This window comes from Mustela putorius, unplaced genomic scaffold (assembly GCF_011764305.1).
Source record: "Mustela putorius furo isolate JIRA1106 unplaced genomic scaffold, ASM1176430v1.1 tig00003859_pilon_pilon_pilon, whole genome shotgun sequence".
Classification (NCBI taxonomy): domain Eukaryota; kingdom Metazoa; phylum Chordata; class Mammalia; order Carnivora; family Mustelidae; genus Mustela; species Mustela putorius.
The window spans coordinates 25,546,112-25,567,453 of NW_025422011.1; the positions used below are offsets into that span (position 1 = coordinate 25,546,112).

Genomic DNA, 21,342 nt, shown 5'->3' on the forward strand with positions numbered 1-21,342 from the left:
AGGAAATCTGAGGGAGGGATGAGAAATCTGGGCCACTCACAGTCCTCCAAGTAGACACATCTCTGTGTGACTTCATCCAGGACCTTGGGAGTGGAACAGGCAGGCACACAGCCTTCCACCCTGAGGACAGAGCAGGGAGCCAATTAGTAGCTGGAGACATGGGGAACAATCATCTCTTTCACATGGAGTGAGCACAGCTTCATCCCTCCTTATGACACACGTCACATGAACCCCCAGAGACACGTGTACAGAAGTACATACACCTGAACATGCACGTTGCACACTTTTGCACTGATACTCCTCAGACCAAGAGAGAAACATGAACAAGGTCTGCTTACGCACACACCTGTGCACGCACACACACACACACACACGCTCCCATGTGTTTGCATTTAGGCACACTGTCCCACCCGCAAGACTCGAAAACATTCACACAGACACCCACACATCCATACAGACTATCAAAACCTTCGTGCACACACAGCTGCACCAACACCCAGGTGCATACAGCTCACACACGTGTACATACGCACAGCTGTGTGCGGCCCACGGACACCAGTATACCCACACGAATACACACACAGCCCAGGTGTATGCACATCACACAAATCAATACTCACATATGTCCATGTAAGTCAGCTGCACTCTAGATCACACACACACACACACACACACACACACACGATGCAATCACGAGTACCTGTGAGCACACACATACTTCTCAGGAAATGCTCATGCCTCTGCCCACAGACTACACAGACTACACAGACTACACACCCATTTGCACATGCACATGCTCAAATACACTGACATACACACCTGGACCCCGTGCTCCCTCACCTTGGCACGTCCCGGCAGCCAGCTGCCTGTGGGTCCCGGCAGGTTTGGAAGCAGGGGCTGGCACAAGCATCATAGCGCCACTCACAGAGGGGGTAGGCAGCCCCTGAGGGCTTGGCATCTGGAAAGGTGAGCCGCACCAGAGTCCAAGCACTGAGCGAGACTGATACCAGCTCAGGGTCAGGAGACAGACACAGAGGTAATCCTAGCTCCACCTATCCCCACCCTGCTCCATGGAAGAGACAAATGGACACATGCAGGAAAAGCAAAGAAAAATAAAATAAAATACAAAATAAAATAAAAACCAACCTAAGGGAAAACTATTCCTGTGAGCAGGGGTCAGTGCCTGGGGGATCCTTGGGATGGGGCTGTGGGAACTTGGAGTAGGGGCTCAGAACCCTGTGGCAGGGAGGCACAGAGCAGGCAGGTGCAGCTGGGCTTTGAGGGTTAGCCAAAGAGAAGGTTGGGACCCCTGATCCCCTGCATAAGGTTGTCCTGTCACCCTGCTCCTCTGGGACTTTGATGGCCAGGCTTGCCCTGCACACTTGGTGGCTAAGAATAACAATAATGACAACAAAAACAATAGCCAACTCTTGAACAGCACCAAACACGACATTCAACATCTCATAAGTTTTTCCTTATTAATGCTCACAGTAATCCTATGATGTAGCACTATTATTATCCCCATTTTATAGCTAAGGAAACTGAGGCACAGAAGATGCCAGGAAAATTACTCTCCCAGGAGGATTTCCTGAAGAAAAGGTCCTGTGGCCAGTGCCTTGACAGATGAGGACTCCTCAGAGAAAGCAGGCTATGGGGGACATGGAGGCAGACGAGACCCAGACCATCTTAACACATGCAACCTGTCTCTGAAACCATGGCCTGACTGGGAAGACATGGGTGGGTTCTGAAGAAACCTGCTTTTCTGGGATCCTGGAGGCCAGAACTGAGAACTTACATTTGGGGAGCACCAACGATGAACCAGGCCCAGAGCAAGGCCCATGATCAATGGGGGGGCTGGTTGGAGATATGTTTGTGAATATATATAATGGACCCATTCATGCAGCTCAAGGCGCCCGCACAGGCACAAACATGCATGTGCCTGCAGGACAGAGAGGCCTGCCTGCAGTGGTAGAAAAATTGTGCTCACTTCCTCCAGGGTATAAGCAGAGAGCAAGCCCTTGGGGGCAGACCCACCTGCCAGGGGGATGGCAGAGCCCTGGAAGCCCCTGGCCTTAGCTGGAAAGGGTGTGGAGCTGCCCCATCACTGCCCAGGGTCCTGGGCCTCCCATGGGGGACAGAGGGAGGCTGCTGGCCCCTCAGCCTGGTGCCCAGGGGGAGGTCTTTGAGCTCACAGGGCAGGCATGTGTCCCCATCAGCAAGAAACCTGAGCCAGTGGGCTCTGCAAGCTGCAGTCAGGAACCCTTCTTACCTCGTGTCCACAAAGGCTGCCCTATTTTTAGACCATGTAATTGGCCTATGGGTGTAGGCAGGACCCAGGAAGCTGGCTGGGCCCCAGGCCCCACTGCCCACGGCTCCCCAGGCCACCAACATGGAGGTCAGGCCACCTCCCATCTTAGGGGCAGCACCCAAGTGTGGCATCCCCTTGTCAGGAGAGTGGGAATTCTGCCTCTTGGGGGGCAGTTGGGAGGGTACGGTGGGAGAGGGCAGGAAGGGCAGTGTGAGGAGGGGCTGAGGCGATGGCGGGGTGGACACACCTACCCAGAAGGCGGAAGAACGTGCCGCGGCGGAACACCTCTGTGTGCTCGTACAGCCGCAGGACCAGCGTGGGGCCCGATGCATAAAGGAAGGAGCCAGGCTCTGCCAGTGACTCCAGGGCCACGAGGCCGGCCTGCCACGTCCCCCGGTGCAGTGAGAAGGAGGCACGGCGGTGGAAGGCAGCGCTGCCCTGCCACTTGGCCAGCTCCAGAGACCCGTTGGCTGTGACATGGAGGAAGAAGTTGGGTCTGTCTGCTGCCTCCAGGGACACCACATCCGGGTCTGTAAAGAGCCAGGTGCGTGAGGTGAGCGCAGGGAGGGGCCGAGCCTGGCGTGCATCTGCACTCAGTGACTCAAGACAGCCACCTGCCTGTGGAGTAGCTGGGCCCTGCTCCTCCACGCCTGCCTGCCCACTTCTGCCTGCGGGCTGGCCCTCTGCACACACCACCCCTGCCTGAGGGAAGTGGAAGGTTAGAGAAGCTGCCAGCTGCCAAACCTTGGGAGGTGTCTTCCTCCCACCTCCTTTCTCTCCTTCCTCCTCCTCTCCCTCCCTCCCTCCCCTTTTTCTCTCTCCCTCCTTTCCTTACTCTGTAAACATTTGGAGGATGCTCTGATAATGCTGGGGAGACAGCAGTGAGCAGACCAACAGACACGGCCACCCTAGAAGAGTCACGTTCAACTGGACACTCTGGACAGGCTGGCGGGTGCTGATCTGACAGGTGTCAGTGACCCCAGCTTGGTCCTGCTCCACACAGAATCCCACAGGGTCCGAGCTGGCAGACTGAGGGAATGTGGAGTCCAACCCACAGATGGGAAAACTGACCCTGAGAGGAGAAGGGCTTGCCCTCAGCCCCACGACTGGTCTCTGCTGTCCTCTCTCCTGTGTCCACAAAGGCCCAGTTCTAGAAAGTAGAGCTTGTTGCTGCGTGGATAACCCCCTAATCCACATAAGGAGGGGTCCAGGAGTCCCAGACTGCCACAACTGGCTATGATGTAAGTGAATGACTGAACGTGCCTGGGCCGTGGTGAGGGGCAAAAACACATGGCACAGGGCTCGATGTGTCTTCCCCCCCTGCCCATGTAGCCCTGTCACACACCCCTGAACAGCTATGAGGAGACAGGAAGCAACCGGAGGAAGGATTCATTATTGGTGGTAAAACACTAAGTAGTATCTGTCAGGGACTTACTATGTGCCAGGAACGATGCTAAGCAAGGCCTCTGCCTGCTGGGTTATTGATTTCCAAGAGAACCTAATAGGTGGCAAATTCATTCCTTCTGCAGCTCATGTTTTCTGAGGCCCTACTATGTGCCAGGTGCTGTTGTAGGCACAATCCGAAACAAAAGGACCAAAATCCCTGCCCTGATGGAGCTTACATTTAAGTGGAAGGAAGATACACATCATAAACAAGTAAAATCCGTAACAGGTCAGCAGGGGATGCTCCTGTTATTCCCATTTTACAGATGAGGGAAGTGAGACTCAAAGTCAAAGTGCCGGTGGAAGAGGGAGGCAGGATTAGGAGACCAGGCAGGCAAAGGCCAGATCCCACGATCTTCACCTCCACACAGTCGGCCACAGGGATGGGACCCAGGAGCAGGCACGACCATATCATGCTCATATTGTGTCTGTCTCCTGGATGGGACTGTGGATTTCTGGTGGGCCGGGAAGTCTCTTCCATCCCTGATGCCCTAGTGCCCGGGTCTGTGCCTGGCCTGGGAATAGGGCTCAATGAACAGGAGGGAGGGGTAAAGGCAGGGAAGGAGGGATGAGGGGGAGGGGCGAGGTCATCATAATCAGGTAAGCTGCAGACCCTCATCTGAGAACTGAAATTCTGAGACAGGAATGAACCCTGTGAGAAGTGTCTCAGGTCACAGTTCCAGTGGATGCTGGGATGGGCCACATCCCTGTGGTTGGGGAGACACTGACTAGATGGGGCCAGCAGGTGCAGGGGTAGAAATGCTGATCACAGTGGTCACACACACTGGGACACGCACAAATGCACAGGAAAGACTTCCCAGCACTGGCTGAACTGAGGCCTTGGCGGGCCCAGGGCCCAGCAAAAATACCATCCAGGGTTCCCTCTGCGCCAGGCAAGGTTCCTGCCACCCGTTCAGCACTACTGAACTCTGAAGGGAGGACAGTGCCCACTAACGCGAAGCCAGTCAGGTCTGCGGACCGTCTGTGACCCAAGAGGCCACGGCTGGTTCTAGATGTGTCCTAGAATTCAGGATAATGACCTGAGCCCATTAAGAGCTGCTCCTCCATTCACAGAAACAAGGCCCCCAGGAGTCAGTCCATCAGCCAGTGCCCCTCTGGACTTACAGTCTATCCAGTCTCCAAAATGGAAGGGAGGGGAGGAGGCCAAAGAGAAGGAGAAGCAGGAAGAGATGGAAGACGGTGGGGACAGGGGAGAAGAGGGGGAGGAGGACAGGGGAAAGAGGATTAAGAGTAGGAAGGAGGGTTAGGAGAGGAAGGAGCAGCTGTTGCCCCCAAGCCTGACCAGAACACAGCAATGGCATAAAGCAAGGTCTAGGGGTACCTCTGGACCTTGGCCTCCCTGCTTTTTCCAGGGAGAAAATGGAAGGTGGCCATTTGAACAGACTAACAGGCTGACCCAGAGGCCTGTCTGGGCTGGGAAAGGGGTACCTGTTGGAGCCCCACATTTCTCCAGACACTGCAGACTGCTTAGGGTCTCAGCACCCTCCCCTCCCTCCACCAAGGGCTGCAATGGGGCTGGAGGTAGGCCTTACCATGTGCCTTGGCCTTGTATAGTGCAGCCGTCAGCAGGAAGTTCACAATGTCTCCTGGAGCCACATCCTCCGCGCTCACGAGGACCACGGCACCGCCCACTGCCTTGCTGGTCACTAAGACACTGCCAGCGGCCAAGCTGGCCAGTTGGTACGGACCCTTACCTAGTGCTGGAGAGAAGGGGTCCAGTCGTGAGGCCTGCCTCCCTGGGCCTCTGCCCACCTCCCATCCTGCCAGAGGTGGGGAAAAGAGAGGGTACGAGAGAGCTACTTCCAGTCACTTCCCTTACCCTGGGCCCCAGGAGCTCAGGTCCCCAAGAAGGAAAGGGCATGAGCTCTAGGCAGTCAGTCCCTAATGGGAAGTGACCCTCTGCACACCGCCTGAATAATTTCACTGGGAAAACCTGGGAACAGGGCCACCCACGGGAGACCTCTGCCCCACCCCCATGCCTACAGATGTCCCACCACTGGCCTGTCATGCATCCACCGCTCTAGTCAGGGTTACCTCTGGGACTCAACATCAGAGATGGTCTCTGATCACTCAACGCCTGAGGGATGAATGTCAGTGGGTCTCAGTCCCAACATCAGTGTTTACCTACTTATCTCAAATGTGTCTTTTTGTGGCTCTTGGGTTCCTACCATTGCTGGTATAGGTTAGAGAGGGCCAGGGGTTTTCTAGACAGTTGCCTTAAAACCAACCTCCCTGCCTCTGGTGTCGGAGGCACCCCACCCCAGACTCCAGGGCTTCCTCCCCACAGGTGCCCAAATCCCTTTCTAGACACACTCCCTGCTAAGATTAATGGCTCCCCATTGCCCTCAGGATGGACTCCAAGGGCCCAGCTTGAATTCAGGGACCCTTCACACCCCACACCCCACCAACTCCCCACACCCTTGGCCCGCCACCTTGAACTTCTCTAGCGCTTCCTTGGAAGAGCCATGCTGTGCTCTACCTCATGCCTGTCCTCATGCTGCCTGCCCACTCAGAGGCGTCCTCCGTGGTTTGTGCCTGGCAAACGCCTACTCAACCTTTGGGGCCCAGCTCAAATGTCACCTCCTTGGAGAAGCTCTCCCTGCACCCTCTCCCGCCACACACAAACGTCATCCCTCCTCCTCAGCACTCCACCAGCCCCTGGAGCACAGCCTGCCCTGATCACGGCTCTTACAAGGGGAACCTTGGGGGTGGATGCGCGTGTGTCTCCCGGACCACATGGGAAACGGGCAGCGCTGTGCTAGGAAACGCACAACAGTAAACTCTCAAACAAACAAACAAACAAAACCCCACTTTGCAGTGACTGCTGATTTCCACGGCTCATGGCAGGGGTCAGTTTCAAACCACCGACCGAATGTCTGAGAGCAGGCACACCCCATGGCTTTCTAGGGCCCATGTCAGCCAGCTCCAGCTCCAGCTCCAGAACGCCACTGGGACAGGTCTCTTTGACTACTGATTCCACAGCACCCAGCAAAGGGCCTGGACCGGAGAACATGTTGGTAGAAGAGCAGAGCAAGGAATGGATGGGTAGGAGGATGAGTAGGAGGACGATGCTAGAAACAGCTTGTCCTTTGCCAGTTACTGCCACCCAAAATGCCACAGAAGGGAGAAAACTCTTCTCGGAGCTGTCTCACTGAAATGTCTTGCCTGATGTCAGACAGACCTTGCCTGTCCCAGGGACTGCAATTCTGTTACAGATTCATTCTTATTCATTACTCATTCTTGTAAGGAAAGCTTCCTCATAGCCAGGAGGGAGCCCTTGGCCCTCAGGAGTCCCTGGGGGGCTAACATTTTGGAGGGCCTGTAGTCCCTGAATTATCATTCAGGGACCAGCTCTTATCTCGCAGACCCCCTCACTGATCTTCTGGCCTCTAGTCTGTCCCTCTCCATTTCATTGGCTATCCTCTGCTGGTGGGACATGTCTCAACCCCAAATCTGATAATGCATGTAACTGAGGACACAGCTTGGGACTAGGCTCGTATAGGCCTGTTCCTGGCGTGGTACCCGGAAGGGGAGGGAGCGGGGCTCAGAAGTCAAAGGTGAATGGTACCAAGGACCTGCCAAGCATCTACCTCTGCCAGGATCTGACTTTCCACCCTATTGCCTGTCACCTTGGTGACTAAACTGAATAATGAGTTCTCACACTGGACATTAGCCTCCTTTGGGTCTTTCGTTGCAACCAGTGTTTTCACCCTAGCTACTGCAGAAGTTGGAGCATTTCCTGGTACCCTGTGACCTTGGCTAAATTGGAAGATGAATCTGACAGGCTGAACCAAGCTGTAGGTTTTGCCCCAGCCATCCTCAGAAAGAGCAGTTTGCAGTTGACTTCGCCTCTCGAACCTTCAGGAGACCCAAGACAATATTCCCATGAGCCTGATGAGCAAGTCTGTGATGGCCCTAGCGTGGCATACTGGTGGGAATGGGGTTTTTAACTCCCTGATGAAGCTGCCCTGGGTGAGAAAAACTCCCAGGAAGGTGGCCTGGCCTCAAGAGAGGGACGGCAGAAGCTTCTAGAGACAGAGTTCTGAGGCAGCCCAGCCTCTACACTGTCTGGTTCTCTCCACTTGGTGCGGTCCATCCTTGCACCTTGTCATAGCTCTTCCAGGGTCAGCAGATGCTGTCAGGGCAGCAGGGTGGGGCTGGTAGTACTCAGCGCCCCCAGGCTCCACTTGGGGCAGATGGGCTTACCTTTGTTAAAGAAGTCACAGTCATAGGCTGAAAGAGAGAACAAGACTTCTTGAGAAGCCTGGAACAGATGGGCAGAGTCCCAGCCCCTAACATCCCAGCTGTCCTAGATCTGGCCTGCCTCCCAAACTCCAAGATCTAGGCATGGTCATTGGACTCAGATATCTTAAGGTATAAGAAATACCACAACTCCTTGTGTGCCTGGTGCAGAGCTCAAAGGCTGGCCTAGAGGAGGCACTCAGCAAGTATCGAATGAGTGAATGGGTGAATGAGTGAATGAGTGTTGGACAGAATGTGGCATCTTGTGAGACCCCCAAAGGGCAAGGTCAAAATCAAGGAGTGGGAACTCCAATCACAAGTGTTTTGGCAGGACCTGGAGGAATGCGAGCACAAGACAGAAGTTGGTATTTCAAGAACCTTCCGTGGAAGGGAATCAGGGGCTTCCAGGAGCCAAGGCTTTTTCAGGCCCCCCAGTGTAGTGTCCATCAGGCTACAACAAGCTCCTCCAAATGTGTGCTCAGCGCACCCTCTAGTGGCCCAGATCAGCACCACAGCCTGTTGTCCAGACTTCTCAGCCTTGGATTCTGTAGTCTACTGCAGCAAACTGGGGGACCTTGCAGGGGCACCTAAAGCCAGAAGCAAGGCCATGAGGGGCCAGTTGGATAGACCTGGGGTGAAGGCAGAAGGACCCTCCCTCACTCATAGGCATGGTCTAAAGAGAGCCACCAAATCCACCCCTTACCCCCAATGCCATGATCAATACTATTGCTTTGCATTTGGCACTGACCTCTAGAAAAAGCACTAGCCGTGAGATTGACCCACAGTGTGGCTATGGGAAAGGTCTCCCTTTCCTTCATTTGTTGACTCAGAAGTCTGAACTAGAAATTTGGATGTTGGAGTCTCTGGTCAGTGGGAGGTAGCCCAGAAGAGTCAGACCTGAGTTAAAATTCCATCTCTCTCACTCTTCAGCTGTGCATACTGGGACAAGCTACTCAACCTCTCTGTAATTTAGCACCCTGCTCTATAATATGGGATGACCACGGGTAGCTGCCCCACAGATTTGTGAGTTCTGGACTAGAGCAAAACGGTTGCTCACCTTGGGTCCAAAAGGGAAGGGGGCATCAGACACCTCCGTAATCAAGACACATAATTTTTTAATGCACAGTTTTAAAATTTTTTAAATTAATGCAAAATATCCACGATGAACCAAATAGCAAAAATTTAAAACAAAGACAGGATCAATGATAGCGCCTGGCCAAGCCACATGAGATACTGAGGCAGAAGGGAAAATCAATACCATCGACCCTGTCATTACTTAAAACTTTGCTATTTTGTTCATCAAAGCCACAGATATTTTTACATTGAGTTTGATTTTTAAAAAATATTTCCTTAAAATGTGATTTATCTCCATTACTGAGTTTTTGGTGCCTCCTTAAATCTGGTGTCCCGGGTGAGGTGTCCCTAGCCCCGAATATCAATGAGCTAATGCGCAGAAGGCCCAGGGCCAGGCACACAGAGGATCCTGGGTAAATCTGGGCTCCCTTCTCCTTCATGAAGGATTTTTACTGAGAAATAGAGGGAGGGCCACCGAACACGGCCACAGAGCCTTTGCAGTGGAAGGGTCTCAGAGGAAACCAGTCAGAGAAAAGGGAGGCCAGAGGCAGATTCTTCTCCATCTTTTTCCCAGCATCATCCTTCCTGGAGCTCTCAGGGCTCAGGACAAGCCAGCACCCGTGTCCCCATGAGAAATGACAGCAACCTCAGCGATAACACAGAGAGCGGTGCCCCGTGCCTCACATGTGTCAGCTCCCTAAATGCTCGCAATGCCCTGCAAGGGAGGGCTCTTAGCCCTCAAGCAGGAGTCTGAGTGTGGAGATCGGGCCCCAGGTCACCCTGCTGGGTGGGGCTTGGGCCTGAATGCAGAGAGTCTGGTCCCAGAGCCTGTGGGATAACCACTGCTCCCCAAAGTGAGGTGTGCTGGTGCTAGGAAGACCACTGGTGTGCAGTAACAAATAATAAAAAAAGAATTGGTGCGTGAATAATGTAATGTTCTATATATTTTATTTAATTTTTTAAACATATTTACTCTGGTATCTGTTTGATGATGCACATGTATACTACCAACTGTGTGTGTGTGTGTGTGTGTGTGTGTGTGTGTGTGTGTGTGTGATTCTGTGTATGTGTATGAACGCATACTTGAAATATCTTTACTGAATGGAGCATACAGCCCATCTTAGCTGACAAAGGCTTTTTAAGTCCCATTTGATCCTCACAACAAACCTGGTGGGGCAGGTTTTCTCATCCTACTTTTCAGATGAGAAAGTTGACCCCCAGAGAGGTTGCGTGACTTGCTGGAGGCCACACTGCTTGCAAATGGCTGGTGTGGGTCTGAAACTCAGGGCTCCTGACTCCCCTGATAAAGTGGTTAAGAGCACAGATTTGCAGCCAGACCACCTGAAGACAAGCCCTGGCTCCACCACTAACCCGTGTGACCTTGAGTGTGACACTGCATCTCTCTCGCTGTCTAACCTGTTTCTCAGCTGTGAAACAGGAATGAACTCCTACTTGATAAGGATTTTATGAATTTGGTGAAAGAGACGGGCACACTAGTTGGTGCCTAGCTGGTACCAAGTACTCCAGAACCCCAGCCAGAGTGATGGCGGCCTCTGGGCCTGCCCACAGAGGGCCCCCCCCACACACAGGGTGATCGCTCTGGATACTCACGGCAGAGGCGTGGGGTCCGCCAGTCCACAGCTACCCCATGCTGGCAGCACTGGTGGGCATAGGCGGACACGCTGGCACAGAGACACTCACAGTCACCACCCTGGCTGCACCCACAGGTGTCTGTCAGGCAGTTTGAATAAAACCAAGTGACGTCGACCTGGAGGAGGTCAGAAGTCAGAGGTCAGAGGACAGCTCCCAAAGGTTAGCCCTTTGGCTTCTCAGCTAATACCTCCAGCAGCAGGGCTCTGTGTCCACATGAAGGGACTGCAGGCTGGGGTGAGCTACCCAGTGGGCTGAGGGCACATAGGGAGCCAGCTCAGAGGGAAAAACTCCACGGCCCAGGCAGACCCCACTTTTGAGAATTAAGCCCCCGCCTTCCACAGGCCTATGTTCTTGGATCCAGAAGCTAACAGTGAGGCTGAGAAACAGACATGGGCTATGGACACCCAGCCAGGGCCAGAGAGAGGCAAAGCCAGGCCAACGGCAGCCTTCGAGGCCCTGGGTGGGGGGGTGCCATGCTCCGTCTCCACGGAGGGCAGAAGAGGCACAGGCTGACACGCTAGGGCACACGAGGGTTTGTGTCCACTGTGAGAGAAACTTCCTCACCGGAAGGAAGAGCCAGATCGAGACAGATTTGAAAAAGGCATGGAAGCTGTTTTTCTGGCTGTCTGTCCTGGGTCACCGGGGGAAATAGGACAAGCTCATCGGAGCAAGCTGGAGGCAAGGGACTGGCAGAGGTGGGTCTCCTTTCTAGACCTGCGGTGCCTCTCCTGAGGCATGGGGGTGGGAGGTTCTGAGAGCAGAAGGAACCACAGGAAGGTGGGGAGGGGCTCCGGAGAACTGGGGCTGGGGTCCACTCACCACGGGGTGACAGATCTCAAACACCTCGCTGAGCAGGATGCTGCACTCCTTTCTGGCAAATGGTTCTCGGAGAGGATTCAGGACACACGTGTCCCAGGGGTCAAGGGTGTCTGGGCACTGCGAGGCAAAGGCAGGGCTGTTGATCTCCCTACCCCCACAATGCCTGGTGCCTCGTGTGGTGGACAGACTCTTAGCATAGCTCCTTGATCCCCTGACTCCTGAGGCTTAAGTTCTTGTATAATCCCCTCCCCTTGAGTGTGGGAAGGATCCATGACTTGCTTCAAACAGACAAAAGAAGGCAGAGGTGGTGGGATGGACGCAGTTATGTGTACATGACTACATAAGATGGTAGATCCCATCTCCCTGGACTCCTCCCACCTTAATGGCTGGGAGGAAGCAAGCAGCCATGGAGGGGACTCTCACATGGTGGGAATGGTGGGTGCTCCCTAGGAGCTGAGGATCCCCTCTGGCCATCAGCTAACAAAAATGCTGAAGCTCTCCTCTCTACTTCTCTAAAATGGCGGTAGGTAGAGCCTGCTCTCCTGAGGCTGCAAGAAGAGCGTTGTCCCACCTCAGGATTACACTGGGCTCCAAGCCATGACTGTTCCCTGATCCCGGTCTATATAAGCTCATCTTCATCTACTCCCCAATAGAGAATTAGGCACCTAGGATGACTCTGTCAAAGGCACATATGTAAACTCGTATCACCACTCTCTGCTGCTGCACCCACGGCAGACATAACTAATCAATCGCAGATCTTCTTCTAGCTGAGCCTGTTGTGAGTCTTAAGTATTTCTCAACACAGCTTCCCAGGCCACCTCTAATGACTGATCAGAGTTGTCACAAGAGATTAAATCCGGTTTCCATCCCTCTCCTGGCACAGTTCCTTCAGAGAACCACGGAGAAGATGGAACCTAGTCAAGTTCACCCAACAAGTCACTAGATGGCCCAAGACAAGAACCTAGGTCTCTCAGTCTCGGTTCAGTGCTGCTTTCCTTCATAGCTCACAACTCGGGGACCTCAGCCATCTCCCAAACCCCAGGGACATTCTCCACATTTCCGCCTCTGCTAAAGTTGTCCTCCCTCTCAGAGGCCTATTCCCACCTCCTTCAGGAAGCCTGCTCTGACTGCCTCAGTCCACATGCGTCTCTCGTGGACTCTCCTCTGGACCGACCTAGTGCCAGGCACTGGGGGCACAGAGATGGCTGAGATGGTCTTGTTCAAACCAACCTCATCTTCCCTAGTAAGTCTCTCCTGGGACAAAGACTTTTTCTCCTCCTCAGCCCCCCACCCTCCCAGGAGGGCTTCATCCAAGCCACAGGTGCAGCCTGATGTGTGAGACAGGTGGTACATGCCTTTGGGCCATAGAACAGAGTCGAAGGCCTCTGGGTCAGAGGCCGGGAGAGCCGTTGCCCAAGCAGTCCCACTCATGCCAGTGTCCCTGACCTGGGGCCAGGTCCCCTCGGTCCAGCCGGGGCCCATCTGAGCAAGGGAGGAAGCCGGCCCGGGGAAGCTTTACCTCGACTGCAGCCCAACTGCTGCCAAACTCCTGGGGGTTAGTTAACTCTAAATTCTCTGGAGTCCTCATCTCATTGATGGTTTTTAAGTCGAAGTTCCCACACAGTCCCGCCAACTGGCCCTGAAAGAAGAGAGGACACCGCAGTCACCTGCAGGAACATGAGGGATGAGCGGTTGTCATGAGCCTGGGAGTCCGTCACAAGCCCGAAGCAACTTCTGGGGCCACGATGTAAAGAGGGAGAGGAGAAGAGTCAGAGGAGAAGGGCGCGGAGTGGGGTGTGGGCAGACAGGGAGGGAGGCATGATATTCCTGGCTCCTCAGTGAGGGGACAGCTCGTGTAAGAATGCCCGGTGGCCTGGGTCAGTTCCAGGTAGGAGCAGAGGGCCCTGGGAAGGTCACTGTTCATGCAAGTACCTGCCACTGTGGCCCCGCCTGGATGTGCACTGTGGTTCTCTGGTCCCATAAGAGGGTGATGTGCTCCCTTGGGAAATGCACCAGTGTAAAAAACCCCGCTTGCCATGTGTGGACCTCCTGCTTCTCATCCAGGAAGCTCTCAGGACTCTAGAGGGACAGAGATGGTCATTCCTGAGGCTGAGTGTCCCCCAACACCTCGGTCAGGTTCCCAGCTCCAGAAACACGCCTCCCTCACACCCTGACATTGACCGCTCTGTTTTTGACTCTGTCCAAGGAGTTCAGTTGCTGACTTACCAGCCCCAAGGAACTGGGTCCCTGGCCCTCTTCTGCCCCAGCCCCTACTAGCATACAGACTGTCTGTGCGACCTGAACCCGCACAGGGCCTTACAGGACTTCCCGAGTCATCATCAAAGATAAGGAGAGAGTTCCCGACATTGATGGAAATAAACTTCCTGCAGATGAAGCCAGAGCTGTAGCAGTCTATGTTCTCAACAATCACGGAGAAACTGAGGTCTGACGTGCTCTGGGGAGAAGATAAGGGAGTTCAGTAAAGCCAGGGAGAGACAAGAGCCTGCAGACAGGCCCAGAGGTAGTGGGACATGGACTCTGATGTGGTTTCCAATCCACTCACAGCTCTTACTAACTGTGTGACTTTGGGCAATGGACTCCAGTTCTCCGAAGCTCAATTTCACTGTTGGGTGCCTAGTGCTGTGCTTAGCATGTACTCATCTCCAAAAAGTATCTGACGGAGGGAGGGAGGGAGGAAGGGGAGGGATGGATGGATGGACTGACAGACAGATGGATGGATGGCTATATAATGGGGATGGCTGGTGCTGACAGGGGTATAGGGCAGGGGTACTGTCTTATATACAAGAGGACAATTTGTAAGCCTTTTTGCAGGGCAAATTGCAAGCACCAAATAGCATCTTATGTGTATGCAGCTTTTTATGGCAATTCCACTTCTAAGATTCTAGAGATACATGCACAAAAGTATTCATTTAAATTATCAGCAACAATCTAAATGTCTGTCAATGGGGGCGATGATAAGACAAACTAAAGCGTACTCTCTCTGTAGAATTTTACAGAAGGAAGAAAGAAGGATGTACTGGTAGTACAATGACTAAGGTATCTAGTATAAAGTGAATAAAGCAAATTGCAGAATCCTATCCATATTAACAAAGTACGTGTGTGCTTTGTGTGTCTGTCTGTCTCATGGAATAAAATCTTACAGGATTCGCACCTAACTATTATGAGCAGGGAATGGGAACAGAAGAGCTGTGAAGGGAAACATTTATTTTTAATATATGCTTCTATATTATTTTAAATATCAGTGCAGAGCATGCATTATCTTTGAAATTTAAAAATTAAAATAAGTTCAATTATCTATCTTTCAGGGTGACAGAAATTATGTGAAAGACTGCCATACTGTGCCTTCCACATAGCTAGGACTCATTCCCAAAAGGTCTGTTATTATTATTACTCTGACTATCACATAATGAGACAGGCCCTTAGCAAAATCAGGGTCCTCTGGGTGTGTCTCTCCCACCTGCCTTGTTGGTACCCCTTTTCTAGAGGATCCCGCCTCTACTGTGCACCCCCCCAAATCACCATCCCTTTTCCTTCACCAGGAGCTGACGGATTTTGCATACCAAACCTCCCAAGATTTCTTGGTTCAAACCTGAACCAGCTCCCACTGGGCGGTGGGGTGACCTCAGGCAAGACACCCAACTCCCCTAAGCCTAAATTGCTGCCTCTATAACATGAGATAAGAAACTCTACTTCGTAGGGTTGCTCTGAGAATTAAGTAAAGGAATCCATGAGATTGGCTCAGGAGACCACCAGGCATACAATAAAAGCTCTAAAAACATGAGATCCTCTTACAGACAGGAAAAGGCTTGGGATCCAGCGGGGCAAGACTATAACAGTGCGCGGCCAAGCAGTGGGGGATTATAGACTGGTGAGCTCTGTCTAGCCCTGAGCCTGCCCCTCAACACTTCCTTTAGTCTCTAGGTAGCCCTACCCCCAGACTTAGATTCCTCCATCCGCCCCATTAGGCATCAGACTGGAGTCTAGAACGTCACCCTGCCGGACAGGTCCTCGGCTTCAGCTGCCCCAGGTCCCCACACAGCCGGCTGGGCAGACACATCCAGAAGCTCACCTTGACCAGGTGCACTTTGCATGCCCCCACGAAGTCGAACGGGAGCCCATCGAACGTGCGGTAGTGCCGGTCTCCATAGGCAGTGCAGGTGGACGCGCAGGGGTGGAGCGTACACAGGAACGAGCCCCGCTGGCACACACTGAAACACAAGGGCCCAGACCAGCTCACAGGGCCCACGCCACACATGCTTGGAATATCCATGCCAGAGCCCTTGTCTATATGCCCACTCTGTGCCCCCGGCCTGGGGGGGTGGGGGCGGTCACAAACACCATCAACCTCCAACAGAAGCAGGAGGTCACAAAACCACATTTGTGTAAACATTTACAAAAACACCCCCCAGATTTGTGTATATACACACATCCCTGTACGGCACACAAACACACAACATGGGTATGAACATGGGGGAAGAGGGAACACTGGATGGAGCTCACGATCATGCTTCTTATATCCATCCTCATCGCCAGCCAAAAGCAGAGCCTGAACAGGACCCTCACTTACCAGGTGTGGCAGGGGGACATGACCTGGTCCCCGGGGAAATACTCCTTCCCCCTCCAAGTGCATGGGCAATCCTCTGGCAGGAAACATGCGTCCCCGTGTCTGAGTAAGCTGTGGGGACACAGCAAGCAGGGGGTCAAGCCAGCATGCTTCCAATTTCTGCCACTTATGGGGGACCCTGACTCCACATGGCTACCATAAGGTGGCTCTCAGCATTTGCTCCAGGAGAAACTGACCATGTGCCCACCTACCATCTTGCTGCTGCCCAGAGCAGGTCAGAGGTACCTTGGTAACTGGAAAAACCAAAGACTGGGCCCATCTCGGAAGCCTCTGCCATCCATCAGGAAGCAAGGCTCAGCTCTACCAGTCACATCCCCCTCAGGCAGGCTGGATGCCAGTTACCCTTTAGGCACTAGCTGTACATTAACAAACAGATAATGAAATGGGCATTGGCCCTCCATGAGCAACCAGCAGACCTGCACTAAAAAGAAATGTTAGGGATGCCTGGGTGACTCAGTTAGTTAGGGGTCTGACTCTTGATTTCGGCTCAGGTTAGGATCTCAGGGTCCTAAGATTGAGCTCCTCACTGGGTTCTGCCTGCTTAAGATTCTCTCTGTCCCTCTCCCTCTCTCTCTGCCCTTCGCCCACCCTGCTCACATGCACGCCCTCTCTCTCTCTCAGAAAAAAGAAAGATGTTAAAGAAAGCTTTTCATGGGCACCTGGGTGGCTCAGTGGGTTAAAGCCTCTGCCTTCAGCTTGGGTCATGATCCTGGGGTCCTGGGATTGAGCCCTGCATTGGGCTCTCTGCTCAGCAGGGAACCTGCTTCCTCCTCTCTCTCTGCCTGCCTCTCTGCCTACTTGTGATCTCTGTCTGTCAAATAAATAAATAAATGAATAAAATCTTAAAAAGAAAGAAAGAAAGAAAGAAAGAAAGAAAGAAAGCAAGCTTTTTAGGAAGATGGAAACTCAGATTCATATGAAGGAATGAAGAGCTCTAAAAATAGAAAATATGTTGGTAAATAATTCTGGAAATTGCTTCCTAATTTCTCTAAGAGATAATGGAACATTTAGAGCAAGGTTAATATGAATGAATTATGAGGTTTACAAAATACATAGAAATAAAATGTATGAGAATAATAGCACAAAGGACACGAAGTAAGTAAATGAAAGTATACTGGTACAAGTGTTCTACAGAAAGTGGTAAAATATTAATTCACAGTAGACTGATAAATGAAAGATACATATTCTTATCTCTAGAAAAAACACGAAAAATGCCAAGATATGTAGTTAAAATGAAATAAAGGAAATAAAATGGAATGTTAAAAAATAACTCCCCCAAAGGGAGAAAAGACAAAAAAATAAAAAAATAAAAAAACAAGCCAATACAACAGATATTTTTTCAAAAAAAAAAAAAAAAGAGAGAGGGAGACAAACAGATAACAAATAACAAGATGGTATATTAAATCAAATCCAATTAAATTAAATCAAAATGTATAAACTCTTCAATTGAAAAGGTAGAAACTGTAACATTGGCTGAAAAAGCAAGACCCGAATGCATTCTGTTTACAAAAGACACAACTGAAATATAAAGGCAAAGAAACATTAAAAGTAAAATTATAGGAAAAAATGCCATGTAAACACCAGTTATAAGAAAGATGAAGTGGCTTTATTTACATCAGACAAAGCAGACTTCAAGCCAAGTAGCATTAACAGAAATAGGAGGGATAGTTCATGACAACAAATGAGTCCATTTATCAAGAGAACATAACAATTTTGAATGGGCATGCACCAAGTAACAAAGCTTAAAAACAGAAGCAAAAACTCATAGAAACAAAAAAGAGAAAGAAACAAATCCACAATTATAGTTAGAGATCTCAACACTCCACTCCATTAATGACAGAACAAAAAAATTTTCAAAGATGCTAGAGAAATTAACAACTCTGACCAGCTCTTGACTTCACTGACAATTTAAAAACTCTGTAGTGAACAAGATGGAGTAACTCGGGTCAAGCAGTGGACTGTGTCGAACAGTGACTCAAGCAGCTAAGGGCATTGCAGCTGTGATCAGATTATCGCTGAGACCAGCACCAGCAAATGACACACTCAGAACTGATAACCAGCAGAAACACAGGATGTCCATCTACTAAGGCCCAAGGCTGATTATATCTCTCTTAAAGGGGAGGATTTTTGCTGCAAACTGTCAGATGATTAGAGCCCCACAACGGACTCTCTGCTCTGCGGGGAGCCTGTTTCCTCCTCTCTCTCTGCCTGCCTCTCTGCCTACTTGTGATCTCTGTCTGTCAAATAAATAACTAAAATCTTTTAAAAAAAATTTGTAGAGTGAGCTAAAGCAGTGCTTATGGAAAAATTTATGGCTTTAAATGCTTATACTAGAAATAACAATTTAACAAATGTAAGAGCAAATTAAATCCAAAGTAAGTAGTAGGAAGAAAATAAAGATTAGAGCAGAAATCAGTGAAATAGAAAACTATGGGGAAAAAAATCAATGGAACCAGAGTAGGGCAGGGTCTTTGAAAACAGCAATAAAATCGACAACCCCCTGCCTAGACTGGATAGTAAGAAAAAGAGAAAAGACTCAAATTACCAATATCAGGAGAAAAGAGAAAACATCATTGCAGGTCCTACAGATATTAAAAGGAAAATAAAGAAATACTTTAATGATGTAGAGTCAATAAATTTGACAGCTTAGATGGAATGGACAGCAAAGACATCAAATACCTCTGAATAAGTTCAATAACATATGTGCAAAGCCTTTCCATGAAAAGTACGGAACACTGCTGAGAGAAATTAAAGGAGACCCAATAAATGGAATAATGCCACATTTGTGCATTGGTGGACAGGCTAGAGTGAAGATGTCAGCTCTCGTCAAACTGACTTCTAAATTCAACACAAAACCAATCAAAATCCCGGAGGCTTTTCTGTAGAAATTCTCTAAATTTACATGGAAATGCAAAGACCTAGGAGTGTCCAAAAATCCTGAAAAAGAACAAAGTTGGAGCACTATCACTTTCTAATTTCAAGACTTAATATGAAGCTTCAGAAATCAAGACTGTGTGATACTGGCCTAAAGACAGACAAAGAGATTAATGGTACAGAATAGAGAATCTTAAAATAGACCCGCATTTAAAGAGTCAATTGATTTTTTTTTTAACAGAGGGACTGAAGCAATTCAATAAGGAGAGAGGAGTCTTTTATTAAAATGGGGCTAAAACTGCAGGATAGCCATCAAAAAAGAAGTAAAATGAAATTTGACTCCATTCTACAATATAGAATCATTTCAGGTAGATTATAGAACCAATGTAAAAGCCAAAATTGTAAAGCTACCAGAGGAAAACATCAGAGAATGTCTTTGTGGCCTTGGAATTGTAACTACTGAGGACATGGAGAACACTGATTGTAAAGGAGAAAAATAATAGATTAGATGTAATCAAAATTTAAAACTTCTGCTCATCAAAAGTTTTTAGGCTTATTAAGATATATTAAGTAAATAGACAAACCACAGGCAGGAAGAAAATATTTGCAATGTATATATTTGATGTGGAAAGAACTCTAACTCAATTTAAGATGATTTATTTATTTATTTGACAGACAGAGATCACAAGTAGGCAGAGAGACAGGCAGAGAGAGAGAGGAAGAAGCAGGCTCCCCACTGAGCAGAGAGCCTGATGCAGAGCTTGATCCCAGGACCCTGGGATCATGACCTGAGAGGAAAGCAGAGGCTTTAACCCACTGAGCCATCCAGGTGCCCCTCTAACTCAATTTAAAGAAAATAGCCAACCAAATAAGATATGAGCAAAAGACTTGAGAGGACACTTCACAAAGGAAGATATACAAATGGCCAAAGAACACATGAAAAGATACTCATTGTCATTAGGGAAAATCACCAGTTAAAATTACAAATTAAAATAATAAGGAGAGACAACAAGCAACTAGTACCTTTCATGGGTACCTATACATGAGCATTCAAATTTGTCAAAGCTTAGCAAACTGTATGCTTAGCAGCTACACATTTCACTGTTTATAAATTATGCCTCACTTTAAAGAAATTTAAAAGGGAAAAAAAGCAGTGAAGCATCACAAGTTGACTAGAAGCTGTACAATTAAGGGGAGCCACCATTTTGTTGGGGGAACTCCTAAAATGTCAGCTTCTATAGACTTTTTTTTTCTCTTGGCCCAGCCCAATTTCAAGAGAAGAACGCTTTTCATCTCCAACCTAGGAGGCAGAAGCTTCAATGCCACTACTGAGGGATCCAATCTGCTGAAGAGGGCTGGGGTCCCACTAGGTTTTCATTTAATCTCCCTGTTTTCACTCTGCATCTCATCCCTCCTGGTGCTCCTGAGATCAAAATCTCTGATGTGGTTGGTTTCTGCAGAAACTTTTACCATCTTTCTCCTGCTGAGTGGGGTTAGGGCAGTTGTGTGACCCCACGGCCTGGGGGAGGAGGCCTGGGGGGTTGACAGCCTCTTACAGAGACTTGATGGGATATCCTCCTGTCTCCCTCCCACCACCCCACCTTCTGAGATGCCTGGAGCCTCCTGTCCCTGAAGCTGTCAACACAACATAGGTTGTTTCTCCTCGGCCTCCTCCTCTGCGAGCAGCAGCCGTCAATGGTGGCTCTGCAAGGTCAGTTTCCACACATCCACCCTTGCTCGTTCTTCAAAAACTATTGACCCATCTTGCGCCATTGTCATTCCCATGCCTGGCCTCTTTGTCCCTGGAGACTCACAGGTTTTATGTTTTGTTTTGTTTTTACTCCATTACCAGCATTTTATTGTGGGAAGAAGCAGGAAAAAACCCAAGAGTTTAAACCACTGTTCTCCCTGAAGCCACTTAACCTTCCTAAGCCCCTGTTTTTTCAAGCATGAAACAGGGGTAAATGATGACTTCTTCAAGGTCATTATGAGAATTTCGTTACAGACTTGGGCACACTGCCCAGCACTTAGTAGATACACAATAAATATTGGTTTCTCGTCCCTCCTTTACCCATAATTGCATCAGCCACCAACAGTGGGCTAACTCACACCTACCACCTTGAGCCCAGGCCTTGTCTCTTGCCACCTCCTGAGGGGTCTTCCCTGCTGCCCACCCTTCACTGGTCCCTCCTGGCCCTATGCAGTCCTGCTTCGGTCCCTGAGCTCCTGCTGCATGCCCACCCTAGAGAGAAGCTTTGGCCTC

At 50.2% G+C, this 21,342-nt stretch overlaps 1 protein-coding gene across 1 annotated transcript in view; it reads right to left on the reverse strand.

Moving 5' to 3' along the window:
- Nucleotides 1–21,342, reverse strand: part of OTOG (otogelin) — a 72,204-nt gene that overhangs the window by 24,543 nt on the left and 26,319 nt on the right. The window contains exons 21-32 of the mRNA XM_045066023.1: nucleotides 16,149–16,256; nucleotides 15,651–15,789; nucleotides 13,881–14,015; nucleotides 13,493–13,639; nucleotides 13,080–13,199; nucleotides 11,561–11,677; nucleotides 10,700–10,856; nucleotides 7,979–8,005; nucleotides 5,305–5,472; nucleotides 2,560–2,838; nucleotides 841–958; nucleotides 41–120 (exon numbers count right to left, since the gene is read on the reverse strand). Of these exons, the coding sequence (XP_044921958.1) occupies nucleotides 41–120; nucleotides 841–958; nucleotides 2,560–2,838; nucleotides 5,305–5,472; nucleotides 7,979–8,005; nucleotides 10,700–10,856; nucleotides 11,561–11,677; nucleotides 13,080–13,199; nucleotides 13,493–13,639; nucleotides 13,881–14,015; nucleotides 15,651–15,789; nucleotides 16,149–16,256 (1,595 nt within the window). The remainder of the gene's footprint in view (nucleotides 1–40; nucleotides 121–840; nucleotides 959–2,559; nucleotides 2,839–5,304; nucleotides 5,473–7,978; nucleotides 8,006–10,699; nucleotides 10,857–11,560; nucleotides 11,678–13,079; nucleotides 13,200–13,492; nucleotides 13,640–13,880; nucleotides 14,016–15,650; nucleotides 15,790–16,148; nucleotides 16,257–21,342) is intronic.